Source organism: Passer domesticus, chromosome 18 (assembly GCF_036417665.1).
Source record: "Passer domesticus isolate bPasDom1 chromosome 18, bPasDom1.hap1, whole genome shotgun sequence".
NCBI lineage: Eukaryota > Metazoa > Chordata > Aves > Passeriformes > Passeridae > Passer > Passer domesticus.
In genome coordinates this window covers 2432876-2442901 of record NC_087491.1, presented here as the reverse complement: position 1 = coordinate 2442901, position 10026 = coordinate 2432876, and the positions used below count along the sequence as shown (strand labels likewise).

General features: G+C 58.6%; 2 protein-coding genes across 2 annotated transcripts in view; both read left to right on the top strand.

The window, feature by feature from the left end:
* The first annotated feature begins 1887 nt into the window (after positions 1 to 1887).
* AMBP (alpha-1-microglobulin/bikunin precursor) lies at positions 1888 to 7753 on the top strand. Its single transcript, XM_064393645.1, has 10 exons — positions 1888 to 2084; positions 2688 to 2830; positions 3111 to 3187; positions 3674 to 3787; positions 4389 to 4490; positions 5125 to 5162; positions 5924 to 6002; positions 6087 to 6254; positions 6409 to 6585; positions 7649 to 7753. Exons 1-10 carry the CDS (start codon positions 1974 to 1976, stop codon positions 7678 to 7680), a joined length of 1041 nt encoding a protein of 346 aa, XP_064249715.1. The 5' UTR covers positions 1888 to 1973; the 3' UTR covers positions 7681 to 7753.
* Positions 7754 to 8715: 962 nt separating this feature from the next.
* RABL6 (RAB, member RAS oncogene family like 6) overlaps positions 8716 to 10026 on the top strand; it is a 53256-nt gene continuing 51945 nt past the window's right edge. Inside the window, exon 1 of the mRNA XM_064393643.1 lies at positions 8716 to 9079. Coding sequence (XP_064249713.1) covers positions 8950 to 9079 — 130 coding nt within the window. The 5' untranslated portion in view covers positions 8716 to 8949. The remainder of the gene's footprint in view (positions 9080 to 10026) is intronic.

Sequence of the window (10026 nt, the reverse complement as noted above, 5' to 3'; positions counted from 1 at the left end):
AGCACCAGTCTTGACACACAGGCCATCACAGGCTGTTGCCACCCATCAGCAGCCCAGCAGCACTGCACCAGCAGCTTGGCAGCTGCCCTCCAGCTCTGATGGGTGGTGAGTGCCAGGGGACACACTGGGAGAGAATATGAGTCCCTGGGCCAAAGATTGATCCAGTCCCATCCTGTCTCTGTCAGGGACTTCTCTGTGCACCCTCCCAGAGGCCTCCTGTGAGCCGGGGGTGATTTGGGTCTGTTGCAGCCTTCAGATTTGGGTTGAACTTCCCTCCCCAGTGCAGCCTTGTCTCCCTTTGCTCTGCTCTTTGCTGAACACTCAACTTTCCTGTATGAGGAGCATCAGAGATATGCTCTCAATCACTCTGTTACCCATGGGACACAAGACAGTGTCTTCTGAGGTTTTCATGATAACCATGTCTTCTTGCAAGTCATAGAATTCCAGGTTGGTTTGGGTTGGAAGGGACCTTAAAGCTCATCCGGTGCCACCCCCTGTCATGGGCAGGGACACCTTCCATTATCCCAGGGTGCTCCAAGCCCTGTCCCACCTACCCTTGGACACTTCCAAGAATGGGGCAGTCACAGCCACTCTGGGCACCCTGTGCCAGGGCCTGCCCACCCTCACAGGGAACAATCTCTTCCTAATATCTAATCTAAATCTCTCCTCTTTTAGTTTAAAAGAGTTGCCCCTTGTCCTGTCACCTTCTGCCCGTGTAAAAAGTCATTCTCCCTGTCTTTTACAAGCCTCCTGTAAGCACAGCCTTCCCCGGTGCCCATCGCTGCCCGGGCCGCAGGAGGGGGCTCAGGGGACCCCTCCGCCCGCCCGTGCCTGGGGCGAGGCCACAGTGGGGCTGTCATTCCTTACCGCCGGCTGCCACCTAGCGATGGAGGGCCCGGGGCAGCGGGACCCGCGAGGGGACTCTGGGGACGGACCCCCGGCTTGGGGACCCCCGGCTTGAGGGGCTGGAGCCCAGGTTTTGCTGTGCCGGGGATGCTCCTCGAGAGAGAGCAGGCGGGGCGCTACCGAAGGCGTCTGTGCCGCAGGTGCGCGTCTGCCCCGCGCTGCAGACACACCGGGATGTGGCAGGAAGATCTGCTTGTGGAGATGACCAGGCTATCTCTGCCGGGACAGAGCAGCCCCGTGCCCGGGCAGCAGCACCTGCTGGTCTGTACCCAAGAGTCCGTCAGTGACCGCGGGGGAGTGGAGGGTGGAAGTCCGGCTGACTTCTGCCAGCGTGCCGCCAGCTCTGGCCCTTCTCCACAAATATTGGGCCGTGGCCACCTGGAGAGGGGCTCCTGCCCTTTGCTCTGTTTGCAGTTTCCCTCTGGCTGTTTGGCTTCTGTTAATCATCCCACAAAGGCAAACACTGCTGGGAAGGATTAAGAATGGCCCAGCATTTCCCGCTCCTCCCGGCCCAGGGACCCTCAGCTGCGGGATGGGTCACTCACAGCCGGATCCTGGATGTTGGCCATCAGCTTGGGACTGCCTGGAAGGGGTCCAAATGGGGAGCAGGAAACTCGGGCTCTGTTCCCTATGGACATGGCCTGGGGTCAGTGCTGGGCGTCCCTCAGTGCTCCCCTCACCTGGTCCATCTAGTCCATCAGGGCTGGGGGCTGTTTATAGAATGACAGAGCAGGAATATGAATCCCAACATAGAATAGAGGAGAAAGACAGCTCTTGGCCCCACGGCGTAGGAACAGGTGAGGGTGAGGAGCTCAGCCTGGTGTGGCTGGTAGGGTGCTCCACTCCTGCACCCCACAGAGCTCCCTGCAAATCCCCACCACCGCCAAGGGCAGCGGTGCTCCCGGGCCGTACACCCCCCCTCCCCCGGGAGCCCCCCCGCAGGCTGGCTGCCCCCGCTGGCCCTGGTCTGAAGGTCAGAGTGCTGCACAGTGGAGCTCTCTGCACAGCACAGAGTCCAGGATCCCACTGAAGAGCTGAGGCTCAGCAGCGCTCCAAAGCCACCAGCCATGATTATTTGGGGTCTCCTTTCCCTCCTCCTCTTCACTGTGGCTCGTGGAACCCCCATCGGAGACCAGGATGAAGATATCCAAGTGCAGGAGAATTTTGAGGCTGAGCGGGTAATGGCAGCTTGTGTTCCCTTAATTCTGGGGGCAAAAGGGATGGGGTAAGCTTTCTTTCATTTTCCTCTAGAAAGAAGGGCAATAATGCCTATGCCCATGCCAGGCTGTGTGGGACAGGCATTGGCAGTGTGGCTCCCTGGGTGCTGCTCAGGAGGTGCCAGGCTCTGGGGTGGCCTCACCTGGCAAACCCCAGGGAGGGTGGCTGCAGTCTGGGCAGCAGGGCAGATGAGTCCTGTGGAAAGTCTGTGGTTCAGCATGCAGGGATGCAGGCTGCCTGGGAGATCCCCCACAACGTGCCTTGTCCCCTTCCAGGCTTCATACAGCCCTGCATGTGTGTCCAGATTTGGGTCTCACTGGTACACAGAGGTGGATGACAGCCTGATGCCCTCAACCCTGCCTCATAGTCAGGGAACCAGGGAAAATTCTGCTCAGTGCTGATACACTGCCCAAATCCTGCAGCAGCTCTGGCCTCTGCCCCCTGCATCATCACCTCCAGTTCCTCCCTGCATCAGGAATATTTTGACTCTACACAAAACCAGGTGATGTCCCACCTTGGTGAGGAGGGCTCACGGTGCAGACGTGTCTCTCTTCCCCCTGCAGATGTTTGGGAAGTGGTTCGACATTGCCATCGGCACGACCTGCAAATGGATGAAGAACTACAAGGAGAAGTTCAGCATGGGCACACTGGTGCTGGGCCCTGGCCCCAGCGCTGACCAGATCAGCACTACCAGCACCAGGCTGCGGTATGGCACTGCTGGAGCACTGCTGGAGGTGCTTGAGCCTCCTCCAAAACCACCCGGGGTGCTCCCTCTCCCAGGGGCTGGGACAGACATAGGGGTTACTCACTCTGCCTGGCATCCAAGCCCTGAGGAGGGGATGGATTGGGTTCAGATACCCCATACCTTGGGCAGCATGATTTCAGGGGTCCTGCACTATGTCCTTTGTGCCCCAGACATGATTTTCATGCCATAACCAGGGAAAATAACCCCTCCAAGTAGCTGATTGTTTTCTTCCTTTCTCCAGGCAAGGTGACTGTACACTAGTCTCAGGAGAGTACCAGAAAACCAGCACCCCTGGAAAATACACCTACTACAACCCCAGTGAGTTGGGGTGAGGCATGGCTGGGAGATGGGGACCAACTCTGGGGACAGCTGGCAGAGGTGGAAAGGGTTCAGAAGAGCAGGGCTCCACAGTGTGGAGTGGCCTCTGATGTGGACATTTCCAGCCAAAGTATAGAGTAAAGCTGCAAGGAAAGGCTGTTTGAGCACTGTTCCTGCATAGCCACAGGACAATGAGGTGTTGCAGCAGGTCACTCCTGTCCACAGGGTCCCAGGCTGGGGCAGGGACCAGCCACACTTCAGGAGCATTAGTGGTATCTCAGTTGCTTGCAGCTCTTGGTTTCCACTCCCCTCACCTAAGAGACTGGTGAGCCTAAAGGGACTCATGGTTGTATCTGAGTCTGCTTCTCAAAAATCACATTTTTTAAATTAGATGCCTGATTTCAGCCCCCAGCTTTGGGGCTGTCCTACACTGCTCCATCTCATCATGAGGGGCAGGAATGACATCCCTGTCTCTGTCTCACCCAGGATGGGATGTGTCTATCCAGTCCTATGTGCTCCATACCAACTACGATGAATATGCTGTTATTCTGATGAAGAAGAAAAGCAGTTTTGGTCCAAGCACCACCCTGAAGCTGTATGGTATGTCTGGCCATGGCACTTGAGGGCAAGCAGGCCCTAGGATGGAACAGCACAGCTCAAAAACACCACCTAAGGGTCTGTCAGCTCCCTTGGTCTTAAGGGAACTCACCATGGGCTTTGGAAATGGTGGCTTAGACCAGCTCGTCTTTGGCATGGCAGAGGTGGGGTCTCGTGGCTCCATGAGAGCCACGTCAGGCACTAATGTGAACATCCAAACCAGCAGGGTGCTTGGGTGGTGATATCTGCTTAGAGAAAACCCAGCCCTGAAGTGGCAGGAGATGCTGTCTTCCATGATTAAGAAACATGAAACCCACTTTGTCCAAGCCCTTGGTCAAGACTGGTCAAGAACAGCAGGGAAACAGTGACATCACTGGGCCTGGAAGGGTTCAAAAAACATGTGGATGTGGAGCTCAGGGACATGTTTTAAGGTGGACATAGCAGTGCTGGGTCGGTGGTTGGGCTCAGTCTTTGCTTCCCTGATTCTATGTTGGGTAGGAGCAGAAGTCTGGTGTTGCACCTGCCTGCAGCCACCCGAGCTCGGTGCATGCTTGGGGACTGCACTGCCACACCAGCCCTGCTCACAGCCCCTTCGCTTTCCCAGGGAGGAGTCCGGAGCTTCGGGAGGACCTCATTGAGTCTTTCCATCAGCTGGCTCTGGGGATGGGCATCCCTGAAGACTCCATCTTCATCCTGGCCAACAGAGGTAACCTCCCATGGGGCTTGTGCCTCTCATGCTGCCAGGGCACTCCAGTTGCTCCTTCTGGGTCTGCCAGGCTGGGGAGAAAGGGGATGGTCAGGAGGGAGGAAGCAGAGACAAATGCTTTGGTAGCATGGGATGAAAAGGAAATAAGGCCATGTATCAGTCAGGATTCCACCAGAGAAATCAGCTTGCAGAGGGGTCTGTGCTGGGCTGTCAGGTCAGTGCAACCACACCACTGGGATGAGGGCATGGAACACTTGTGTCTGGGCCCTAGGCTGGATGCTGCCAGCACATGGGAGGCTCCTTGCTCAGTCTGGGGTTCAGAAGGGGCTAGCATGATGGAGGGGGTGTGGGTGTGAGTGTGTGGGTGTGTGGGTGTGGGTGTGTAGGTGTGTGTATGTGTGTAGGATTTTGGGGGGGCTGAGGGGGGCATGGGAATTTCAGGGAGATGGGCATTTTAGGATGGTGCTTCTGTGAATGGGAGGTGGAAAGTAAAAAGAGGAGAATAACATTGGGTGGAACTGGGAGGGTGTCCCCTTGCCCAGGGTCCTGCATGTGCACAATGCTGGACCCACTGAAGTTTGTCAGGATACCTCTCCTCTCACACTGCTCATCTTCTCTCCTGCTCCTGGGTCAGGTGAATGTGTTCCTCAGGATACTGAAAATGGTCCCCAGGTGAGTGGGCCAGCTGGGATATTCTGAAGTGGATCAAGGCCAGAGACATCCCTTCCAAGCCAAACTCACTGGGGATTGGGTGTCTAGGGAGAAGGCTCCATGGGCAGGACATGTTGTTTGGGCAGTGACTCCACTGACCATCCTGGGAGCTGCTCTTCCACCTCTGCTGATGGGCTTTGCCTGCAAGGATGGGGACAGGGCAGGTGCAGGCTGCAGGGGGAGGGTCCTGGTGGCCAGGTGGGGACAAGAGCTTATTTCCAAGTGGAAGATTTTTCCTACTCCGATTTTTTTCACAGTGTGAAGGTTGCTGGTGTTTCCTTGCTCCTTGCCTGTCTGTGTGTATCCCAGCCAGGCTTTAGGCCCCTTCTCCAGGGATGGGGAAGCTTAGCACCCACTGGTCCTTCAGCTTCTGTCACTCAGAACCTCCCAGTCTCTCAGGGTTGAGTGTTGAAAGGTTTTCCAGGGGGAATGGGACTGTCATAGGAGAAACGACCCAGCTGACTCCAGAGCAGGTAACACATTGTCGAGGCACATCCCCAGCAAGTGGCACGACTTGGGCACTTTGGGTGTCTTAATCCACCCTGGAAGAACACAGGGCTGGAAGATTATGAGGTGTGGAGGGATCACAACCTGCAGACCCAAGATCAGTGACTGAGATGTGCTGGGAGCACAGAGGAGGGTTGGAGCCTGAGGTGCCCAGGTGGGCAGCAGGTCCCACAGGCAGGGACTGATGGCAGCTCTGTGCTTCCTTACTGGTGCAGAGGGCACGGAGAGCAGTCCTACCCCTGGAGGAGGGTTCAGCCGCAGGACCCCTGCCCACTTACATTGGCAATAAGGAAGGTAGGTCCCAGGGAAGGGGGCTGCATCGGGACCCCCCTGGCCTGCACCCCATTTGCCTGTGACCCGTGGTGTGCTGACCCACAGACTCGTGCCGGCTGAGCCGGGATCCTGGGCCCTGCAGCGGGATGCTCTCTCGCTTCTTCTACAACTCCTCCTCCATGGCCTGTGAAACCTTCCACTATGGAGGCTGTCTGGGCAATGGCAACAACTTCTACTCAGAAAAGGAGTGCCTGCAGGCATGCCGGACCGAGGGTGAGAATCCTGGCTGGGCTGGGACACTGGAGGTGCCCTTGCTGAGGCATCACAAAGGATCCGAGCATTGCCTCGCATGCCACGTGTCTGGCATCCACGTGGGAGGTGTGGGGGTCCCTGGACCCCCCGCCTCACACAGCTCCTGTCCCCGCAGCTGCCTGCAGGCTGCCCATTGTCCCAGGTCCCTGCCAGGCACTGATGACACGCTGGGCCTTCGATGCAGCCCAGGGCAAGTGCATCACCTTCAGCTATGGGGGCTGCAAGGGCAACGGGAACCAGTTCTACTCGGAGAAGGAGTGCAAGGAGTACTGTGGGGCTCCTCAGCTGGCAGGTACTCCCCTTGGTCCCCACCCCAGGGCAGCAGCCTGCAACATCTGTCCTGCCCTGGGTCTGCCTGGGGTGTGGACAGGGCTGTCCTGGCTCTGGATGGGTCTGTCCTGACTCTGGGTGGGTCCAGGATGGGTTCATGGTGGGCCTAGGACATGTTTGCCATGGGTTAAGGATCAGCCTAGCTCTGGAATGGGTCTGGATTGGTTTTGTGCTCTGCCTGGAATGGGTCATTCTGGGTCAGGATGGACGCAGGACGGGTGTGTCCTTGGGCTGGGGTGGGTTTGTCACGGGTCCGTGATGGGTGTGGGATGGTTTTGTGCTGTGCCTGGGAGGGATCTGCCCTGGGGAGGGAATATGGCCTTTAGCCCACAGACAGTATGGCACAGAGGGGCTGGGCAAGCTGCAGACATGCTGAGGCCATGACTGAACTTCAGTGTGGTCTTGATGAGAGGGGGAACGTCCCCAGGCAGGCTGGGGTGCAGTGGAGGTGACAGCCCCGGGCTGAAAGATTTGGTGGTGCAGGAACCCTGACAGCAAGGACCAACCCTCGGTCCCTGCCAGGGGTGTGATACTGCCAGGCCCCCCAGCTCCAGCCAGTGCAGGGGCTTCTGTACTGAACCTCCTCGGGAGACACAACAGGCACCACTTATACCTCAGGGGAAACAATCAGTTTGTCAGGAGTCTGTCAGAGAAAATCATCCTGCAGAGAGGGGAGACTGAGGTCTCTTCCACCTTATCCAGCCATGGGTGTGCCTGCTTCCAGGAGGGCAGGAGCTGGGGACTTGATGTGACCCCAAGGATGGGAAATGGAGCCTATCTTAGGGCAGAACTCATCTTTTATAATCCCTGCCAGCATTATAAAGTACATTAATGCCACCATGGCACGTGGTGGGACACAAAGTGAGGGACAGCATGGGTGTGCACAGACGGTCTAGACTGCTGCCCTCATCCATCACTGCTGGCAGGGACAAAGTGGGAGGAAGCATCCATCACCTATCTGTGACTAAAGGGTGATGAGGGGTCTGGCAATCTGTCCATCACCTGCTGCATCCCTCCACTTGCAGAGGACGAGGAGTTCCTGCAGCTCTCAAACTGATGCAGGCAGAGGACGAGGGGCCGGCATCCAGCACCAGGGTCCTGCAGAACGTGCACACAGCTGTGGCGGCCCAGGAGATACCTCCAGCAGTAAATGTCTGTAACCTCCAGCAGTAAATGTCTCTCACACGACCAAAGAGCCCAGTGTCAGTTCTCAGGCTGGTGGGGAGCAGGGTGAGGGGCGCAGAGGGGCAGGGGATGCTGGGGGTCCTCTCTGGCCTCCCTGGTGGGTGTCTGTCCCCACCTCTGTGGGTTATGGGGCTCTCCCCTCTGAGTCTCTGACCCTTCCTCAGGCCGCTCCCTCTGCCCGGGAGGGCCAGGGGTCCCGCTGGATGGGGTCCAGCCCCATTTCCCAGAGATGGGGTTGGGCTGCTGGGAAGGGCACAGCGAGGGAGTTTAAGAGTGTCTGCTCCTCCTAAAGGTGAAAGATTGCAGCTGGCTCGGGGCCCGGTGGGAGCGGGGGTGCGGCAGTCCGGGGGAGTTATCTGGGGTGTCAGCATGGAATCGCGGGGTGTCGGAGGGGACCCCGAGCGTCACGGGAAAATGGGGCTGGCGTAGGAGGACGACTCGGGTTATGACAGTCCCAGGGGGCATAGGGGTCCCAGGGAGGGATTGGCGGTGTTTGGGGCAGTCCCAGGGATGCTGCGGTGGCCCCTTGAGGGGTTATGGGGGTCACGGGTGGGGGGGCTGTGAAGCTGCCAAGAGGAGATTGCTAGAGTCTTGGGGGGCTGTGCGGGTCCCAGGAGGGCACGGCCGGGGTTCTGTGGGTCACGCTGCGGGGGTCTCGGGCACGTTGGGCTGCACGCGACCTTCGAGGGGGTCGCCGGGGGGACGTTACCGGGGGTGGCGGCGGCGACCGCGCTCCGCGCCCTTCTGTCCCCCGCCGGCCGCCGTACCCGCGCCGCGCGTGCCCCGGCCCCCCGCGGTGAGGCGGAAGAGCCAAGATGGCGGCGGCGGGAGCCCCGCGCCGCCCCCGCTTCCCCCGCCCGGCCCCCGGCCCCGGCCCGCGGCTGGGCTGAGCGCCCCGGCCCCACCGCCCCGCGCCGGACCCCGGCGCCGGCTCCATCGCCCCGCGCCGGGACATGCCCCGGTAGTGCCTCCTCTCCCCCGGCGCAGTTTCCTCCTGCCGGGCCGGGCCCGCGCACCCCCGCCCCGCATGGCCGGGCCGGCCCCGCCGCAGCCCTGAGCCGCCCCTGCCTCCGCCGCGCCCGCCCGGCCCCTGAGCCCGCGCTCGGCCCGTTCCCCGGGGTGCAGGTGTGGGACCACGAAGATGTTCTCGGCCCTGAAGAAGCTGGTGGGCTCGGACCAGGCTGCGGTCCGCGACAAAAACATCCCTGCGGGGCTGCAGTCCATGAACCAGGCGCTGCAGAGGAGGTTCGCCAAGGGAGTCCAGTATAACAGTGAGTCGGAGCGCCGGCCGGGCCGGGTGGGCAGCCCGGGGGGAGGCGGGCGGCTCTGGCTGGTGCCCGGGCACCGCAGAGGGGCTGGGAGTGCTCTCCTTGTGCAGGTTGGTGCTTTTATCCGCATTCACTCAAAGCCAAGTTTGGAATTAAATGTTGGAGGTCATTGGAGGAGTGAGGGATGGGAAACTTTTGTCTTTCCGTGCAGGGCTCGGGACCCGCGGTGCAGCAGCGTCCCGAGCGCTGCCTGCCGGCTGTGGCACAAGAGAGAGTGCCTGGCACATCAGTTTGTGTCAGTTCGAGCATCCAGAGGGTAACTCCCCTGAGTGCGTGGGTGATCTTCCCTGCAGCGCAGGATAATGGTGTCTGTAATTAAGCTGTAGTGGTTGCATGATAAGAGTCTGTTACTCAGCCCTGCCAGGCTTTAGTAAAAGGTGGACAGTGAATACCTCTGTGTGCCCTTGGTACAGCATTTCATCCTGACTGTCTTTTGTGCAGTCTTTTGCTCTTTTATCGAGGGACACTTTCAGAATTCTTTTTCTCTCAGTGTTGAGGCTTAGGGCTGCATTTTTCCTTGGAGCTCAGTAAAGGTAATTTCTAATACAGTGTTTCAGGAGGGCATTGCAAATATGTGAGATATGTCGCAAAGTAACAATTGTGAGATAGGGACAGCAGTTATGTCATTCCTGCTGAAAATAGAGCTTGTTCCAGAGAGTGCTGCAAGTACCAGCTCATCTGTGTGGATCCAGACAGGCAGGGGAGGCAGATTGCAGAACGCTGAGAGATTGGCAGGTGGAAAAAAGACTGATTTGTGAATGTGGCACTGGTAATTTCTGTAAAGGCACACGTGTTAGAGGAATAGAGCTTCTGTTGGATCTCGGTCTGAAACAGAATGTGATGGAGAAGTTACACTTGGGGTTTTAGGGTGTTTTTTTCTTTGTTTAATA

Bases quoted from the DNA above. Each gene is read 5' to 3' on its own strand.
- AMBP (XM_064393645.1), top strand. From the start codon at position 1,974: ATGATTATTTGGGGTCTCCTTTCCCTCCTCCTCTTCACTGTGGCTCGT. The intron at 2,085-2,687 runs GTAATGGCAGCT...TTCCCCCTGCAG, and splicing joins AGAATTTTGAGGCTGAGCGG to ATGTTTGGGAAGTGGTTCGA. The intron at 4,491-5,124 runs GTAACCTCCCAT...CTCCTGGGTCAG, and splicing joins CTTCATCCTGGCCAACAGAG to GTGAATGTGTTCCTCAGGAT.